The sequence below is a fragment of the Macrobrachium rosenbergii genome, chromosome 43 (genome assembly GCF_040412425.1).
Source record: "Macrobrachium rosenbergii isolate ZJJX-2024 chromosome 43, ASM4041242v1, whole genome shotgun sequence".
Taxonomy (NCBI): Eukaryota; Metazoa; Arthropoda; class Malacostraca; order Decapoda; family Palaemonidae; genus Macrobrachium; species Macrobrachium rosenbergii.
In genome coordinates this window covers 33,353,982-33,374,934 of record NC_089783.1, presented here as the reverse complement: position 1 = coordinate 33,374,934, position 20,953 = coordinate 33,353,982, and the positions used below count along the sequence as shown (strand labels likewise).

The window sequence follows — 20,953 nt, the reverse complement described above, 5'->3', positions numbered from 1 at the left end:
TATCTTCATGTGCGCGCTTCCTTTACATTTACCACCAGCAAAACTGATGACAATTACTGCAGCCTGGTTCCTGGTAGTCGACGACCAGAATATTTACCGCCATCTGTTTATGTTTATGATGATATTTATGGTCTTTTGATTATGTTTTTACATTCATTCCCAAGGGGCTGGTACTAAACACAGTGCCAATTTTACATGTAAATAGGTCATTACCAAAACCAGTAGGGTGTGGTAGTAGTCTCTAGGGGCCGAATGCAGAGCAGGGGGTCAAATTACTTAGGGGGTCCAAGGGGGCAAAGTCCCCCCAAAATAAAGTTATGTTAAGTAAAGCTAAGTCTGGTTAGGTCATATTCCCTATGAAATGCCAATTAGACCTACAAGCAGCCCTGACCCCATACTCTGCATTTGCCCCGTCTTCAGTTTTACTGAAAGGGGACCTCACCCCTGGGGCAGGTTAGGTTAGGTTAATTCTAATCTTTGTATCTCGATCATTTTGTTTTTTCTTCTCCCATAAACCCAAAATTTGCCTTAAGAATGCAATCATGAGGTAGGACCAAGCAAGAGCTCTGCATGGGGTATTACTTTGGAAATTGATTTTTCCTAAATATAGTATTTTGGTTACTTATTAAGAATTTAAGCTACCATAATTTTTTATGAGTCTACTGTAATTAACCTCAGAAGCTGTACGTTGGCCATCCTGGGATGCTATCACGCATGTGCAGTGTTAGCCTATAGGGGAGCTTTTGGTAAAAATTACAGTTTTTTAAAGTAAATTGTATTTTTCCTAACTATACAAACCTGAGGACCTTTACTTAGGAATTATGTGTCAGATTGAGGGGTGGCATGAGGTGGGCATGAAATGTAATGTAAAGGACCTCAGGTTTGTATGGTTAGGAAAAATACAATTTACTTTAAAAAACTGTGATTTGTTCCAACACGATATACAAACCACCGGTCCTGGTTGGAGGGAGAAATCTGATTGAGTCTCTATGAACTGACTGGAGTTCGCTACACCTTGTGTTCCCTTCCAGGTTGATAGAGCAAGGAAGGGAAAACTGCCTCTGAAAAAATAATCGGGTTGTAAGAAATGTGAGATCAATTGTCAGACTTCTGGGACCCTTTGCATGAATGAGGAAACGTCAGTTCAAGCAAAGTAGGCTAGGATGAACCTTGATAGTCGGGTCTGTCTCATTGTTGTGATCTCCTTCCTTCCCTTGCTAGGGGAAGGAGCGGGTTTGCTTCTATGATCCTGAAAGGAAATAAAATGGAAGCTTGGGTTGTATGCTTACCTGCATCGACCGCCAGAGCCAGCTTGTAACAGCACGTCTGCTCCCTGCCCGTAGGAAGAGAGGCTAGTCACTCTGCATTCATTCTCCCATCCACAATCGTACATCTTAGGCGAGACACAACCTGTTCTGTTAGAGGAGCCGGGTAAGCTACACAACTTGTTGAGCAGCCATCACAGGACCCAAGGAAAAAGTGTCCAAGGACTTGTGGGCAATATCCTGAAGGTGGAAGGAAGTGAAGGTGGTCTGTTGGGACAACAGCCCCGCCTTCAAAACCTGTGGAACCGACAGGTTCTTCCGGAATGTGTGGGATGGATCAATGCTGCGGACTTCGTGAGCAATTGGGCAAAGTGTACCAGTGTCATCTTCTCCAGCAGCAGAGTACACTCTCCTTATTGTCTCAAGAAGCAAAAAAGAAGTTGCGTTTTTGGACACTTCTTCCTTGGTCGAACCAGCGCTAACAAAGAGTCGTCAATACTCAGGCTGGAGAAGGTGAGTTCTCTTTAGATAGTGCCGCAGCACTCTAACAGGACACAGTAGCATCTCGTCTGGGTCATTACCAACGAAGTCCTCTAGGGAGGGGATCGTGAAGGACTTGAACTGAGCGTCAGGGACCGATGGCTTCCGAGTCTTCGCTACGAAGTCCGGCACAAAATCGAGCATAACCAATCCCCATCCCTTCGAGTGTTTAACATCAAAAGAAAGTCTGTGAAGTTTGCCAACTCTCTTCGCCAATGCCAGGGCAAGCAGGAAGATGGTCTTGAGGGTTAGATCCCTGTCTGACGACTTTCGTAAAGGCTCATACAATGCACGAGTCAGGGTTCTTAGAATGAGAGTCACATTCCACGCATGGGGCCTGTGAAGGTGCTTGTCATTTTGGTGCCACACCCCCAAATTCAGCAACTCTTCCAGGTGTGTACCCCATCCCTTGGTTGATGCATCTGACTACAGAAGCCTGTCCGGAGGTGAGTATGCAGTCATACTCCTATTAAGAGGTTCCTGTTGTCTATCCACCAGTCTAGGTCCTCTCTCACCTCCTCGGAAAGAGGAATGAGAAAGGACTGAGGGTCTCGAGAATGGGAACAATACTTCTTCAGTCTCCACAGCAGAGACCGAAAGTGAAGATGCCCATGAGGGACCAGCTTCTCCAATGACGACAGGTGACTGAAGACGACCTGCCATTGCCGAGCTGGCTGTTCCTGTCAAGAGAGAAACAGCTGTGCCGCCTTCCTGAACCTGCTGATACAAGAGTCCGAGGGAAAGACTTTCGCTGCTACCATACCTATCAGCATGCCCAGGTACTTTATCCTCTGCTAGGGGTTGAGGTCCGACTTCTCGAGATTTACTATGATCCCAAGATCGCGGCAAAACTCGAGGAGCTGATCTGTCCTGTAGCAACTGTGAGCGGGAACTTGCCAGGACCAGCCAATCATTGAGATACCTAAACAGACGTATCCTGTGCGAATGGGCCCAAGCTGACGCCCGGGTGAACACACTCGTGAACACCTGGGGGAGTGGCTGAGAGCCCAAAACAGAGTGCCTTGAAATGGAAGACTGTCTCCCCGAGGATAAAGTGAAGGTACTTGCGAGAGGACGGATGAATGGGTATTTGAAAATACGCATCCTTCAAGTCCACTGTAAGCATGAAGTCATTCCCCCTGATGGAGGTGAGCACGTATCGCGCCATCTCTATCATGAACTGAGTCTGGCGAAAGAAACGGTTCAAGGGAGAATGGTCTATGACCGGACTCCAACCCACCAAGGCTTTCTCTACAAAAAAGATCTGGCTGTAAAAACCTGGGGACTGATTCGACATGACTTCTACAGCACCCTCGCTCAGCATGGACTGCACTTTCTTGCATTAGAGTGATGTCTTTAGAAGATCCAGGAATGTAAGTGCAGAGACAGACTGGTGTGATGGTGAGGGGTGGCCGAGACTTGAAGGGTGGTAGATATCCCTCCCAAAGGACATCCACTATCCAGGTCTTGGCTCCGTGTTGCTGCCATGTTTCCCAATGGCATGATAGGCAACCCCCACCTTCGGCAGCAGTGGGGGGGAACACCACCCCTAGTGTTTCCCCTTCTTCCCCTTGGGCCCCTTTACCAGACTGGAAAGCGGGCTGAAAGGGGCACGATTGCCCACCCTTTCCGGGGAAAGAAGAAGGCTGGGTGTTTCCGCAGGATGCCTTCAAAGTCTGGGACTTCTTAGGGGCCGAGGAAGTGCTAGCCTGGACTAAAGGCCAGGCTGCAGTGGAACGTGAAGACCCGGAGGTCTTAGCCACTGCCTGGTGGACAAGGCGGTCGCTGTCATCAGCCCGATGCTTATCCACCTCAGCATCTACCAACTCACTAGGGAAGGGAGAGGCAGAACCCAGCAACGGTCTGTTCCGCAGGGCCACTGCTGACTCAAGTCCCACAGACCTGGCAAAGTGAGAAAGAACGGCATCTCTTCGCTTAAGAACCAAGTTGGCCCACAGGTTTGCCATCTGGTGGGCAAGGTAGAAGATGGCTCTACCTCCAAACTGGCACAGTCTCCTGAAAGCAGAGTCTTCCCCAGGTACGACAGCGCCCGAGGAAGCAGCCACTTTGGATACTGTGAATGACCACAGATCCAACCAGGAGACTGCCTGGAAAGCTGCCCTGCCAGTGGCTTCCTGGGTTGCTGCCTCTTGCTGCAAAAGGGAGATACCTTCCGCAATAAGCTGCTCCAACGAGAGACGCAGGCCTAGACGGACCAGGTCCGGGTCAACCTGCTTAGGCGGCAATGCCCCTTCCAGGAACGTGTAGAATGGCTTCTGTTGAGGCAGAGGAGGGAAAAGCAACTTGTCCGAGTGGTTCGAACAAAGTGAATTATCTTGCCCAGACCCAAGACTATTCACTTGGTCAAGATCCCCCTCGGCAAGCGTGAACCACAGCAGCCCCACTGAAACCTTGGGTTCCTTCTTTGGACCCCAGAAGGATTCAAGGAGCGAAGAAGATTCTCAGACTAGGCCAAGGTCCCTTCACCGAGGTCGCTGTGCTGATGAACCAACGCAATGACCTCTGTATCTCAGGGGTGTCCACATCCTGGGGAAGAGGACCCCTCTAGTCCTTCCAGGGCGTGGTCCTCCCGATGTATTCTTCCAGCAGGAGGGAGAACCTCAGCAGACCCCTGGGATCCTTCCTGCACTACACGGGCTTACGATCTGGTCGATCCGAGAACCAAGCCAGGAGCGTAAGCCTTTGTTGTCGAACTCTGGGGAGACGACTCACCAGAGTTACTCCTGTCCGACTCACATCTCCTAGGGGAAGCCCAGGAGGTTGTGAGGACAAGCGAGGAGGATTGGGAACCCCTGCCGGTCTTGCTGGCGGAACCTGATTGTCTGCTCCCCTGCGGCCTTCCACACCCGATGAAGGAATGAAGATGACGAAGGGGAGTCCTAACCCGAAAGAGAGGCAGCAAGAAGGGGAAGCTTGCCAGGAGGGAGAAAAGATCCCGATGGGTCAGCCACCAAGAGAGTCATCGGGGGCGTATAACCCTCAGATGACGCCTTTATAGGCTTCCTTTGGTACTATCTCCTCCCCTCAAACTTCACCCACTGCTCGGCAGACCAGGAACAACACTCAGAACATGGTGAGGTACCTGAACACACACGACCCCTGCATGCAGAGCAAAGGGCATGTGGGTCCATGTCAATACTAGATCAAAAGCTATTACACTTCTTACCGCCCACTCCAGGGAACACATGCTTCGGGAAGGTGGCCTTACAAGGTTCATCAAAGGCTTTCATACTAACAAACAACAAGAAGAATATCCCACCGGGGAAAATCAGCTCGATGGAAGTCAGGGCACAGAATGAAGAAACACGTCCACACCCGATGATGGTCGAAAGCAAATTTAATGTTTACATCAATCAGGGCAGGCAGTACCCCCGCCTCCCAGACGGTAGTTAACTGCCTCACCACCTTGTTCGAAAGTTCAATGGCCGTTTCCAGCTTCGCTGAAAGTAATTCTTAATGTAATGGACCAATGGTTTGTATATTGTATATTATGTCAGAACAAAGTGGAGTTCCCTTCACCGGGGGGTCAGGGAGGCGGAACCCCGTCTAAGTAACCTGATAGGTTAGGTTAGATTAGGTTAGTTAAGTTATAGTTTCTTTTATATTATAGCCAAGTAGGTTTCCTTAGCAAATCCCTTCTTGAACCTACGGCTCCCTGATGACACGTGCTTGAGCAGAACCATTCCATAACAACAACATGGCATATGGTCTTTCTCCCAACTCTTCCAAAACCCCACTTTCCCAAAGGGTTCCCAACCATGTTGAGTAGACAGCCTATGTGGTTAATAACAACTGACCAACAATAAACAACACCACCTCCTAGGCTAAATCAGCAACACTAAAAGTTTGGGAAAAATCACTTTCCAAGATACTAGTTCGTGCGGAGCACTTGCTTAGAAATACCGACTATGGTTTAATTTAATAACCTTACCATTATTAACATGACTAGGCCTACCTAGCCCACATTATAGTCTACTCGCTTACGATTGCACTACATTAGGCCAATAGCCTAGGACTAATACAACCTACCAATTACGTAACAGTAGCCTAAATACAATAAACACTGAAATTAAAACAAGCTACTAAATAAAAATAAAAACATAAAATGAGAGAAAACAGGTCACTTATGCGACTGGTAACAACACCCTAAACTAAGCAACTCGGCTTAGCCTACGGTAAAACTAGAGGGCCAAAGTCTCACATTGTAAAAGGCAAATTAAGACTTTACTACTCACCACTGACATTAAAACTGTCGGGGTTCATGTAATCCAGCGCCAGGAGCTTTCGTCGGAACATTCTTATATTAAAATTGGGATAATTTCTCTCAAATAAGTCTTCGGCGAGACGGTGGAACCGACAACGCCATGCACCTTTTGGCAGATGGGGCTTCCGCTTTCTTCCACCTCTCGGGGTAAGTGAGGGGCTTTCAGAGAGGCTGTTTCTCTTTCGTTTTCGTCGTTTCTTTTCGATTATGTCGTTTTATTTCAATATTTTAAAGCTCTGATATGATTTAACAGAGTTTTTTTTTTTATTAATTCGTAGCATTTAATCACATGAATCGAAATACATTATGACTTCTACTGACAATTTCTAAAGGTTTTCAGAATGTCTCTCGTTTTCATAATTTCTTTTCTAATATATCGTTTTGTTACGATTTATTATTTCTTTTTACTTCACAAACGAATGATAAAGTTTGTTGATTATTACTTAATTATATTCAGTAATGTGAATGGAATCGTGTTGTCATTTTTATCAATAATTTTTTTAAGTTTTCAGAATAGGCCGATATGTCTGTTTTCACTTTCTTTTCGATTATATCTTTTTATTTCAAGTTTTTTTTAGCTCTAATATGATTTATATTTTTTTTATTAAATGTAATATTTATTAATGTGAATTAAATCAGGATGAGTGAAGGCTTAATGAAGGATGTCTCTCTCGTTTTCGGTATTTCTTTTCGAATATATCTTTTATTTCGATTTTTTACTCAATACACCATTTATAAAATTTGTTGATTACTTCAAATCATTTTCATGATATGAATTAAACCATATGATTTTTGTCAGCAATTTATGAAGTTTTTGTCAGAATATGTCTTCATTCTTTTCGTTATTAAATTTTCTTTTCCAATATACTGTTTTATTTCGAGATTTTGTCAGCCCTAATACAATTTATAAAGTTTTTTATTACTACATCATAATTTTTCACCACATGAAATAAATCGGGTCACGATTTTTGCCTGCATTTTCTAAAGGTTTTCAGAATGTCTCTCATTTTCATAAATATTTTTTAATATATAGTTTTATTGCGAGTTTTTTTTTTGTTTTTGTTTTAGCTTATGTGATTTATGAATTTTTTTTATTACTATACCGTTATATTTCATAGTATGAAATGAATCGGGACACGAGTTTTGCCTGCAATTTCTAAAGGGTTTTCAGAATGTCTCGTTTTCATAAATGTTTTTAATATATAGTTTTAATGCGAGTTTTTTTTTAGCTTATGTGATTTATAAAGTTTTTCTATTACTATATCATAATATTTCATAGCGTGATTTAATCGCTGTTGTGATTTTTACCAAAAATTTCTAAAGGGTTTCGTTTTATTTCGGGATTTTTTGTTACTTCATAGGCTACATGATTTATTAATACTTCTGACTATCATAATATTTTATAGTATATAAATTTGATCGGGTTATGACTTTTAACAACAGTTTCTGAAGGTTTTCAGAATATGGATCATAACATTTTCATGATATGAGTTAAGAGATAATATGGTTTTTGCCAGCATTTTCTAAAAGCTTTTTTTTTTTTTAAACATGCCTCGTTTTCATTATTTCTTTTCGAATAAATTGTTTTATTTCGAGATTTTTCTATAGTCCACACAAGATTTATAAAGTTTGTTCGTTGTCTTATAATGTTCAATAATGTGAATGAAATTGTGTTGTGATTTTTATCTATAACTCACAGAAGTTTTCAGAATAGACCTATTGTGTCTCGTTTTCATAATGACTTTTGAAATATCACGTTTCATTTCGGTTTGTTTTCACATAATACACGATTTTTACGGTTTACTGATTGCATCATAACATTTCATGATACGGATAAAGCCATATTTTGGTTTTTACTAACAACTTATAAAGATTTTCAAATAAACCCGTGTTTCACTTTCATAATTGCTTTTTGAATACCGCGTTTCATTTCAATTTCGTTGACCTCACTTATGATTTAATAACTTTTCCTACAACCTGTTAACAGTTTATAATAAGAATTAAATCACACTGTAATTTTTACCAACAATTTCTAAAGGGGGTTCTTTCTCAGTACGTTTCAAAGGTGATGCAATAATCCTCGAGCAATATTTTTTGTTTTGGTCTTTTATAAACCTATTGATTGTACAATAGCGCGCATAAATATTGGTATTATTTATAAGGAACTGCTTATAATCCTTTGTTTTCAAAGCCTAACCTTTTGCTATGTGAGAACTATTATTGAAAATTACGCTCATTTTACTAATTGTATGCGGTAGATTCTCAAGAGTTCAAAAGTAAACACTACAGGATTTTCATCTCCTAAAATATATTCTAAATTTATATAATAATGCTGTCTACCTGAGCATATTATTTTCTGCAGAAAATGAAGAATATATATAAATCGTTTATACTTACTGCAAGTACATGAAATAGCTATTCTTTAATTCATTTGTAAAACGTGCCAGTATGTTTAATGCATCATTTTACTATTATTATTATTATTCAAAATGTTTAAAAATAACGTGAAATTATTAAGATAACATTCACATGTAGTGCAGTCTTACTCAGAATATATCTCAATTTTGCTAAAATGACTAACAGGACAGAGATTAAACTTATAAAAAAAATGAATTAACAAACAGTAAACGATCACCAACACAGCTGTTTACGTGAAATGCGATTTATTAAGCAATACAGTGGCAGTGACACGAAAGCTTTTGGCAGTCTTCTGTTCTCTCTATTTTGTTTTGGTATATATATATATATATATATATATATATATATATATATATATATATATATATATTGTGTGTGTATGTGCATATATAATTAATTCTTTCAAGCTAGTAAAAATTCTTCTTCTTTTAACCTCTGAAGGCAGCCTGGAACATGCAGCAAATATGCCTTGCTGTCGAACTTCTCAGTTCGACGGGTCCTTTATTCCTCACGCCGTTGGACTGTGGAACAGCCTTCCTGAGGATGTTGTGCAATTTGAATGTCAAAAGTTCAAACGAAGATGCAATGCATTACTACCCTGTTACTTCTTTCTAATGAACGTCTTAATATTCTTTGGAAGCTTGAATTTCAATTCAAGGGCCACTGCGGTGGGCTTGTTTCACATGAATAAGGTTCTTGCTCTGAATAACAGTAATAATGGAAAGCATTTATGCATAGAAAATCCTTTATATAAAATGGTATTAGCGTTTCTGAACTATCTCAGTTCCTTCGCCAACAGGAAATGAATACATAAGCAGAAATAGGACCTGTATTTACAACTTCCTACTAGCTAAGCATTTTGGGAAACCAACCAACAAGTAGGTTTGCGGGATTGGTAAACCAAGTAGGAAATGTTTATGCCAAACAAAAATGAATATTCATATTGCATCAGTACTATCCAATTAACAGGGAAGGATGGATGTCACTCGATGTGTGAGGCTGGGTTAATTAGCAGCCGTGGTCAATGACTCTATATCTTGTGTGATTTAAACATGAAATATATATGAAAATATAAAATTTATTTACAAATCTTGAGCAATGATGTACCCCATGAGGTAACAATAACTTCTCACCAGTCGTATTGATGGTGGTGGTATGATTATTATTATTATTATTATTATTATTATTATTATTATTATTATTATTATTATTATTATTATTATTATTATTATTATTATTATTATTATTATTATTATTTAGAACGTGAACTCTATTCATATGAAACAAGCCCACCACAGGGGTCACTGACTTGAATTTCAAGCTTCCAAAGAATATGGTATTCATTTGGAAGTCCATTTGGTAGTCAAGGACCATCCCTGTGAATAGCCCCTCTCTTAAAGCAAAACACCAAGATAATCTTGTCGAAATGAGACCACAGTATTCTTCTTTCTATCCCCCTAGGGAAACTGGAGACTTGTGACTTGCCTTGCCTTGCCTTGTCTTGTCTACTTCATAAATCACAGGCTATCTGTCAATGGTTGGTGAGGAAGAGAAGGCAATGCAAGTCTCAAGTCTCCAGCTACTGTGGTCTCAGTAAAACAAGATTATCTCGGTGCTATGAGCAAGGCAATGTAAGTCTCTCACACATAAATAAAGAAGAATGAGGAAGCTCTGACACACACTTCCACAGAAAGGAGAACCAGAGACCTCACACACAGGCTGAAAATGTTCAGATTCAGAAAATGTCAGGGGGTCCTCCTTCCTATATTTAACACATTCATAAGAGTTTAATTTTGTCAAAGAAATTTACTAGCTAACCTTTGGTTTCTTGGGAAGTGAGAAAAATGAATGGTAGCACTACCTTGAGTCTTTTTATTTGTGCAGCCAAAGACAACCAAGTAAGCACCAACCATATTGACATTTTTGATAAGCTGGAGAAAGGTTTAAGGAGGTAGGATGCGCTGGACACAGGAAGGTAGAGAAGGCTGATAAGAAACAGCGACCCCTTGTAAGAAGTAGGCAAAGCTGAGGACAAAGAAGAAACAAAGAAGTTGTGACTCCCATCTGCTATGAGGTGCCACTTTCCATAATTTAAAATGGCGGAAGGTAGAACATCATTTTCTTGGTCAGTTGAACCAATCAAGAAACATCTCGAACAAACAGATCGACTGAGACTCCTAAGTAAATCATAATTAACGTGCTGCTAGATGAATTAATTATGCATTGATATCCTTTAATATCTTCCAGAACAATTATGTTGTAAAAAATAAGCGTCTGGGTGAAATTAACCTGTTTAACTAAAGTTCCAGCATCTCACTTTCAAAGGTATCACATAACCTGAACATATCATAGAAAACGTTCCTAAGGGGGACCTAAACAAATAAAGATCACCACCACAACATCTAAGTGATTTTTGGAGAGTCCAATGACTCTGTACGTGTTATAATATAGGTATTATAAATAATTCATTGTACTTGAGACTAAGTGTAGTTACTCGTCCTTAACATACCTTACCTCAAGGATGGAGAGATGTCCATGGAGTGTTTCACAGTCCAGTACTTCAGTCCCTGGTATTTGTAGCTCTATTGACAACAGTAATAAGTTACCTGGTCATCGTTACCTCTTTCTTAATTTATTTAGTTGTCCTACCAATGGGTGACTGTCATCTGAATGAGCCTCTCAACCATGCTATTTGGGGAGCCATCATCTAAAATTTGCTGGGAGGCTCTGTCACGTTCCTTGTGGGCAGTGACCAAACATTCTGCGATAGAAGAGATTTAGAAAGACATCAAGAAATGGAAGCTGGCCATTATCATACCTTTCTGAATGCCATTTTGTTTTCAAAGATGCTAGGTGTCATGGTCATCTTCCCTGTAGGTTGTAGGTCTATTGATGTCAATTTTGAAATGCTTCTAAGGAATGTAAGGGTCTGAACCGTTTCTTGGGATCTTTTGGCGTTCACTGATGTTATTGGAAGAGAAACATAGCACAAATTCAATCTATCCACCTATATTAAGCCAGCCTTGTGCTGGCATGGGCTCTTGATCCTCAGCGGGCCGGTAATACACAGCACAAACTCATTTGTTGTATGTTGCAGTAACAAAAATAACTAGTGACACACAAAGCTGGTCAGCAGTCTTGTGACTACTCATTTGTAAGTGAGTGGTTACAAGACTGCTGACCACCTGTGTGTGTCACTAATTCTTTTTGTTACTGCTACACAGATTTGGTTTGGACATATAGTTCGAAGCCATGACCCTAGTCTTTTGATTCTTGAGGGCACGGTTAGGCTGAGTTATAAATGTAGGCTGATGTCAACCTTCACACTTCCTGCACGTCACTTCTGTCAAGCAGGCTAGTGGCAGACGACTAACAGCAGAAATAACCCCCTAACTTATAGAGTTGTGCCTACTTGTATCCGTGGTGACACAACAACTAAGGGGTCTGGATGTCGACAGTTTCCAAGCGCAAAGGGGGTGTATTAGGTGAAGCCGAAATCCAAAATGACCAGTCGGGTTCCGTTGGAAGAAGAAGCTTTTACAAATAGATACCTTTCATTCTACATAAGATATTCGTTACGAAACTCGACGTCGCTGTGACATATAAGTGTTCACACTCACACACACACACACACACACACACACACATGAACATTCCATGTTAAATAACGATATATATTATAAAATGAAAACAAAACCTTTAAGTTTAAATCAAACCTGGGTTATATAAAAGTCAGGAGTTCTTCTACAGAGAGAGAGAGAGAGAGAGAGAGAGAGAGAGAGAGAGAGAGAGAGAGAGAGAGAGAGAGAGAGAATTTTAATTTTCCAGGTCGTGAAATTAATATACGCTCTTAATATCCCAAGGCAAACATAACTTACACACTCGCAACTGCGGAACTGATTGACAGAGAGAGAGAGAGAGAGAGAGAGAGAGAGAGAGATTCGTGGTGGGGTTTTCATTCATAAGTCTGGTCGACCATCTACTACCTTACAGTTCCCTCGCGGTCTCGTAGTGGGTAGAGTGCTCGTGCGAAAGTTCTTGGTGTCCGTCTCTCGTGGTCAAGAAGGGACATTTTCAAGATTTTTGGACATTTTCGAGGTTTTTTGACCTTTTCAAGATTTCATCATCTATTTTTTCTTTTTATTTGGCATATGGTAAGTAACGACGAGTTTGATATATATTTAAAAGAAGCTGTTGATTTTTTAGATAGTCTCCTACTGCAACTTTTAAGATTTAGAAACTTTTTGTCAGTTTTTAAGATTTTTTTGACACTATCAAGATCTTGTTATCCATTTTTTCTTTTTTATTTGGCATCTGGTGAGTGAAGACGAGTTTAGTATGTATTCAAAAGAAACTGTTGATTTTTAAGATAGACTCATGGAGACACTTTTAAACTGTGTAATCTTTAGGATTTTTTTGGTCAAATTTTACACCAAGTGCCCCATCCTGGAAGCAAAAACAAAATCAACTAGTTTGGTATATATTTACAAGAAGCTGATGACTTTTAAGATAGACTCACAGAACTACTTTTGATATCTGAAATATTTTGGTATCTTTTTGTCAAATTTTACACCAAGTGACCCATACTGGATGCAAAATATAGATTGTGGGCTATATGCTTGAGTGAAATCACTAAGGAAACATGTATGACTTTCAATTTCACACAAGAGAAGGAAAACGTCTAGGTTGTTTAGAACAAGTTCTGTTCTCATGAAACCACCCTCCATAGGCAAAGTGACTGAAACTTTTGACTTGTAAATACGACGTATGAGCACACAGACTGAGCTGAACTGGCAAGCTGATATTGGATCCAGGGTGCAAGACTGACAAGAATAGGTCTAAGTTTGGCACTGGAACCTACTACATTTCACCGGGATAGGCTATATGACGAAAAAATTACTCCAGAACAACACCCGTGGAAAATCTCACTTTTTGAGACTAAACTCACTACGAACATCCGGCATTAAGTTTTTTTTTTTAAATACCGAGATAGAAATCAAACATTTTTCTGAAGATTTCGATAAAGATATTAACTGTCACTGGTGTTTCTGCTCGTATTTAAATTGTTTCCTCAAAATCAAATTAATTTCTTCTCTCTCTCTCTCTCTCTCTCTCTCTCTCTCTCTCTCTCTCTCTCTCTCTCTCTCTCTCTCTATATATATATATATATATATATATATGTATATATATATATGAATTAACATTAGCACTACACTTAATCTGTTGGCTGTACACGTCTGTAACTTGTACATTTCCACGCTATATAAATAATAATAATAAAAAAATGCGGTTGCCTGTAACAAATGCTACTTTCAGTTAGATTTCTCTTTGTTTTATATAAATAAACGCATTAAAGAACTGATAACTGTCCTTAAATTTATAGGCCTATTCACTGTTCTTTGTTAGAAAACCTCATGAGTATCAAAGCTTTCTATGTTCTTAGCTGAAACACATTATTCTTTGTCAATAAAAGGGTAAATTTATCACATCTCAACCACTTTAGACGTATATACTGAATATAGGCCACGAAAAGAAGACAGAATTAATATAAATTGATAATAAGAGGGGAAATAATGCGCACTAAAATTTATAAGAATTATCACAACAGGTACCGAACTGCCAAGTTGGCCTACACATTTCGATGCGCAGAGCAAAGCTCCAACTTGGTTTTAAAGACACGCCACCATACCGTTTTCTTTCTCGCTCAGGGATCAAAGGACTGAGAGAGAGAGAGAGAGAGAGAGAGAGAGAGAGAGAGAGAGAGAGAGAGAGAGAGAGAGAGAGATCTTATTTAAAATTTCCAGTTGGAATGACAGAATAGTCTACAGCATTATTCCTGAAAAGAAGGACTTTTGTCAGATTTCAAAGAAAAGATATCGGTTTTTAGATCTCTCTCTCTCTCTCTCTCTCTCTCTCTCTCTCTCTCTCTCTCTCTCTCTCTCTCTCTCTCTTTACGGAAGAGAAACATTCCATTTTTCATGAGGTACTGTGTTACTGTTAACATGTTCCAGTTACGACCTGGGCCTATTTCGTTGTAGATTTTTTTTTCACGACGATGTTAGAGCCTAATTCAGTCTATCATAACAACTTTAGCTTTTATTGAAAAAAAATTATATTATTGGCCCTGCATTTGTGAATTTTTTTAAAAATTACGAACGGAACAATTCCAACACACAAATTTCTCATGTGATGAAATGTAAGGTTAAATTCCAGTTCAGTTCTTCTTTCTTTTTCTATTCCAGTTCAGTTCTTCTTCCTTCTTCTTTCTTTTTTTTTTCTTCACACACGAACATTCAGACACCACAGATCCACCTCGGAGGAAATTACAATCCTCCAGCGAAGGTAATTCTACTGCTGCGTGATGTTCGTGGCCCAGGGCCTTGAGAATATGATGTATGGAACGTCTCATCCCTAAAAAAAAGAAAAAAGAAAAAAAGGTAAAAGAATAAAGTAAAAGAAAAAAGTTAAAATAAAAAGAAAAAAGTTGAAAACATTCGCCTCCTCACGATACCACTCGCGTGAGAATCTACGATGCTAGGTTTTTTGAATGGACGAGACCTTGTTACTGTAGACGCAGGACGTTAGACATGGGACTATATTTGACGAGTACGTCAGATATGAGACTATATTTGACGAGTACGTCAGATGTGAGGGTATATTTAATGAGTACGTCAGAAATGGGACTATTCGATAAGTAAGTCAGATATGGGATTATATTCGATAAGTACGTCAGATATGGGACTATATTCGATAAGTACGCCAGATATGGGACTATATTTGACAAGTACGTCAGATATGAGGCTATATTTAATGATTACGTCAGATATGGGACTATATTCGATAAGTACATCACATATGGGACTATGTTTGATAAGCATGTGAGACTATATTTCATAAGTACGTCAGATATGGGATTATACTCGGTAAGTTTGTCAGACAATGGACTATATTCGGTAAGTACGCCAGGTATGGGACTACATTTGATAAGTACGTGAGACTATATTTCATAAGTACGTCGGATATGGAGCTCTATTTAATAAGTACCTCATACAGCGGACTATATTTGAAAAGTACGACAGGCATAGGACTATATATAATGAATACGCATAGGACTATAATTAGTGAAGACTGGCGAGGTAGCACGGGAGGTAAAGTCGTATATTCGTCTCGGTTTCTATGTCTGATTTAACAATTAAATATAGATAGATAAACAACTTAACCCATGAGAACATACTGTGATAATTAAGTAAACAAATGAATAAAGAATAGATAATAAATAAATAAATAATGAATGAATGGGTAAAACAGTAAATTTCAAAAGAGTTATCTCCGGATGTGGCTCAATCTAACTTCAGTGGCCCTGTCTAGCTAGATTTCATCTTTACCCGGCCCCCACAAAAAAAGAAGAGAAAAAGAGAAGAAGAAATAATCATTCACGCATATAATAAAAAGAAATGATAATATAGGTCATAACAGTTACTGCAATTACTCTGTACATCTCATAATGACAGAGGAAGCGAATAGAAAATTGTAAGTCATGTACATGAGTCCGGAAGCGCTTGCAATGCATTATTGCACCGACGACGGCTGAAATGGAAACACAAAGGAAGGCTGTGAAAACCGAATTCTTTATTTACACCCTATAGGGGCAGCCATCCTTCAAGGAAGAGCCATGTTCTTACGTTCTTTTGGTCTCACAGAACCTGACTAAGTCTAGGAAAGAGTTCCATCGGTCTTTGTAGGCGCACATAGTGACACTGTGTAACTCCTGATATCCAATATACTTTTTTAAAACTTTTTTTTTTATTAATAATTAATGTCAGAGAAGTTGAGGAAGTCAAATTTTATTTTGCTTGGGGAATATAATTTTTACTGATTTCCTTTGCACGTGTTTTGTGGGTATATGAATGCGTCTTTGTACAATGACAGAACTTAGACATTTAAGGTATGTACACACACACACACACAAACGCAAAAACTTACACATTTAAGGCATGGCTTAGAAATTGCTCGCAGTTCGCATTCTCTCTCTCTCTCTCTCTCTCTCTCTCTCTCTCTCTCTCTCTCTCTCTCTCTCTCTCGCCACACGTTTAAGGCAGGCCCTGGCCTTATTTTTTACCTTTGTTCAGAGGTCCCTTTCATTTCGTCTCTCTCTCTCTCTCTCTCTCTCTCTCTCTCTCTCTCTCTCTCTCACACACACACACACTGCGCGTTTAATGCAAGGCCTGGCTCATTCACCTTTGTTTCAGATGTCCCTTAGATTTCGTATCTCTCTCCCCCCCCTCTCTCTCTCTCTCTCTCTCTCTCTCTCTCTCTCTCTCTCTCTCTCTCTCTTACGCACATCCATGAATGAGACTTAGGGCAACTAATTACAGCCATTAACCCTCTTTGTCGGTCGTGATCAGATGGATTCCTCCTTACATATACGTCTTATTTCTTACTTTCTCCTTTAAGGAAATCCTTATAAATGGCGTCTAAAAACTCGAAGGCCAAGGTAGGCCTAACCTACTGTCCTGTTTTTTGAGGTGTAGGCCTATAAAAGAGGATTGGAGTCTTTAGAGATAAGTAATAGTAAAAATTCTGCTGCGAACCCAAAGGGTGTTTGCATAGATCTCGAAATTTCACGAATTACGAATGTGTGGGGCTGTAAAAGATATAAAATTGATATTATCAATCTGTAACGGTGGAGAATACAATGTTGATTTAATCAAACTGGAACTGTAAAAGATATAAAACTGATATCATCAGTCTGGAATGGTGGAGGATATAATATTGGTTTAATCAAACTGGAACTGTAAAAGATATAAAATTGATATCATCAATCTGGAACAATGGAGGATATAATATTTATTTAATGACACTGACTGTAAAAGTTATAAAATTGATATCATCAGTCTGGAATGGTGGAGGATATAATACTGATTTAATGAAACTGGAACTGTAAAAGATATAAAATTGATATCATCAAGATGGAATTGATTATATATTATATATATACGAATGAGTTTTATCACATCACCATGATTCATATACAAGCATTAAGCTACAAATGTCCTTTAATATCTAATTTGCTCTACCTCGTAAATAATATATTTTCATATATGTTACCCGAAGGGGAATTTTTTTAGTTGATAATAAGTTCTTCATTTCATGGGTTCGAACCACAGAAGAACAAGAACTCAGGACTAAAGTGACGTGTATATATGCATATATATATATATATATATATATATATATATATATATATATATATATATATATATATATATATATATATAAAACGTAATTGATAAAGACTCATATATTGTCCCTCACTTTGTTGGTATACTTATCTGTAGGCCTACACATTTACCTATTTATTAGGACAGACGTATGATTAACAGCTTTCTAGTTGTAAATTGCATTCACATTATTATTATCATCATCTTCTAAATTAAGAAAAATATACAATATTAGCTAAAATTCGATCTCAGAGCAAAATAAAAGAAGTCTCTAATTTGGAAGGTAACCACATTCTTAGGCTAATCTTAGTCGTATTTTTCTTTATATTCTTTTCTTTATATTCTTTATAACATATGTAAATTGAGCTATTACTACAGGTACCTTGCGCACACACCTGTAATAATCGTGAAAAGGAAATAGATCTATTGGAATTCGGCCTAAACCTTGATCCATTTTACTCGATACGTGACTTAGAGCAAAAAGTTCATACCTGACATGCGCAAGACTCCCTTATGAGATGAATGGCGGAGGCACGATTTCAAATGATTTACTCATCAATGCTGCAGAATTCACAAACTTAAGACTCAAATACACGAGAAATATAAGGAAATTTATGAGAAATGCTGAATATTTTCAATATTCATTGACTTGTAAGCAAACTACCATAAAATCATCTATTTATTTATTATAAACTTTACTACGGAATAATTCTGAACATCTCTGCTCCCTTTTCATAGTAACTATAGACCTATTGGTCTCGAGTAACTAGTCATATGAAATACAGTAAGTTGTTCCTGTTTCTTGAAACGCTGAATCGTTGTTTCAGTTTCATGAGAGACTGAAATCACTGTATTCCTTACCACAAACTAGACAATGACTCAGCAACATTTTTAGATAGCACAATATGTGATAATACATAATTTGGTTGCTACTGTGATCTGGCTATTTTCTTGTGCTTCATTAAGCCTATCAGAACTATAATACTAGCGAATGGCTCCCATGGTTCCTGGTTCCTGGTTCTTGACAGATTTTAAGCTGACTTATTTCACTTGCTACTTAATGTTTCTTTCATTTATAAGATTTTTTGTTTTAATGCCACCATTATTGTTGTCTTGTTTTACTGTTAAAAGTAAAATTAGTATAGTTTTAACGTCTTTCTATTCAGATTTTGCATAAATTGTTTATTTATTTCGTACAATACTTTTTCACAAAGATTTTTTTTCTACCAATTTCTGTACAACTGTGTATTATTAGCCTTTAAAAATGTCTTTATTTTATGGAGGGCTCATATTTCGTAAGCTCTAATCTCTACCGATAAAAACTTTCATAATTAAGACTCCCAGAAACGTTCACATATTTGTATTAGAAATGAAATGCCTATTTTCCTTTGATGTTGATCGCTTATCATTACAGGCATCAGTTTCCATTTCTTGTTATATAAGTTTTAAAAGGCATATACGGTACTTTCTGCGATATCATATATCGCATGTGTTGAAAGCTTTTTATTCCGTAAACCTAATGTTTTGCTTAACTGTGGCTATTGAATAAGCATTTCTTCCACATTAATTGTTCATTAGTACTTTTAATGCAGCCATTCGGTAAGTGTAACAAGAACATAAGAAGGCTTTGGAACTCTCCTCCTGATTCCGTTTTAGGCCTATATACCTCCTTACAAGCTCCGGGTCACTATCGGTCCAAGCTAGGCCGTTGTATAGGCCTATACACTGAAAATGAATGGAAACCACTCAATTTGATTAAGTTCTGCTCAATGTAACCTTCATCTTCTTTGTATTCAGGTAGTGTGTGTGTATGTGTGTGTGTGTGAGAGAGAGAGAGAGAGAGAGAGAGAGAGAGAGAGAGAGAGAGAGAGCCTTGTAACACGCACGGCGTCGCCGTGTTAGTAGACAAAAAAAAAAAAAAAAAAAAACATAATAATAACAGTTCCGTAGGGAAGTGACCCAGACAGCACCACCAAACTGCAGAGGCCAAAAATCCACGTTCGATTTGCTGCTTCTCTCTCTCTCTCTCTCTCTCTATAAAGTGCAACTGGTGGTCCGTCTACTTCAATGAGTCGCAACCGGGGATGGGGAGACAAGGAAAGAGAGAGAGAGAGAGAGAGAGAGAGAGAGAGAGAGAGAGAGAGAGATAACAAAAGCATCTTATTTTATACCAAGGAGGTCTACCCGACAAGGCAATCATCTTTTCCGGGAGTGAAACCGTTCAGTCCGAAATTTTGTTTCCAACGAGGTTGCTTTGTTCACATCTCTCTCTCTCTCTCTCTCTCTCTCTCTCTCTCTCTCTCTCTCTCTCTCTCTCTCTCTCTCTCTCTCACTTGCTTCCGTGAAAATTCAAGGGACTCCTCGGTACCAAGGTTCACAGAAAATAACTACGAAGGCCAAAGTAACGCCTCGTTTTTTGCTAGGCTCAGCTTCAGACATCATGCCGGACACGTGACAAAGGCCTTCTCTCTCTCTCTCTCTCTCTCTCTCTCTCTCTCTCTCTCTCTCTCTCTCTCTAACTCTCTCTCTCTAACTCTGTGCTTTGCTTTGTGACCAAAAAAAGAGGAGTTTCTTTTTTCTTTATGCCATGAGTTTGCTGGAGACGCCACATGTTCTTAAAACTAGTTTATGCCATTGGTCTAATATTTACCACTTTTCTCCAAGGTAGCTGAATTTTGCTCCGATCTTCGAAACCTTTATTCAAGGGGACGTGACAGTTAGTCTCTCTCTCTCTCTCTCTCTCTCTCTCTCTCTCTCTCTCTCTCTCTCTCTCTAAAAACAATTCGAGTATTCCCATGAAATTTAAAAGCTCTTTGTTTCAATATTACAGACGGAAATCTAAGAGAGCTTACATAACTTTTAGTCTTATGTAAATCACCATTTTTATAATTTTTCAGATTCTAAGTTTCAGTCGACGTAAACCTGAGAGAGAGAGAGAGAGAGAGAGAAGAGAGAGAGAGAGAGAGAGAGAGAGAGAGAGAGAGAGAGAGAGAAAGAGCGAGCGGGTTTTCATTACGAAGGACACGATTATATTGTTTCTGGAACAAATAAAATTTAAAATATTCATGGAAAACAGAACCTGGAAAAGATTGCTCGAAGGTTTACGAGCAGATGGAGTGAACCTCCCTCTTTCGAACCTAGAAATCCTAGACTCATCCATTTCCATAGACCAAATATGGGAAGAATAGTTAGGGATACAGGATAAAAACCCTTAAAAAAAGGCC

General features: G+C 39.0%; 1 protein-coding gene across 1 annotated transcript in view; it reads right to left on the bottom strand.

The window, feature by feature from the left end:
- LOC136828768 (RNA transcription, translation and transport factor protein) overlaps nt 1-6,298 on the bottom strand; it is a 30,384-nt gene extending 24,086 nt beyond the window's left edge. The window contains exon 1 of the mRNA XM_067086985.1: nt 6,062-6,298. Coding sequence (XP_066943086.1) covers nt 6,062-6,122 — 61 coding nt within the window. The 5' untranslated portion in view covers nt 6,123-6,298. The remainder of the gene's footprint in view (nt 1-6,061) is intronic.
- Between the last annotated feature and the right edge of the window lie 14,655 nt (nt 6,299-20,953).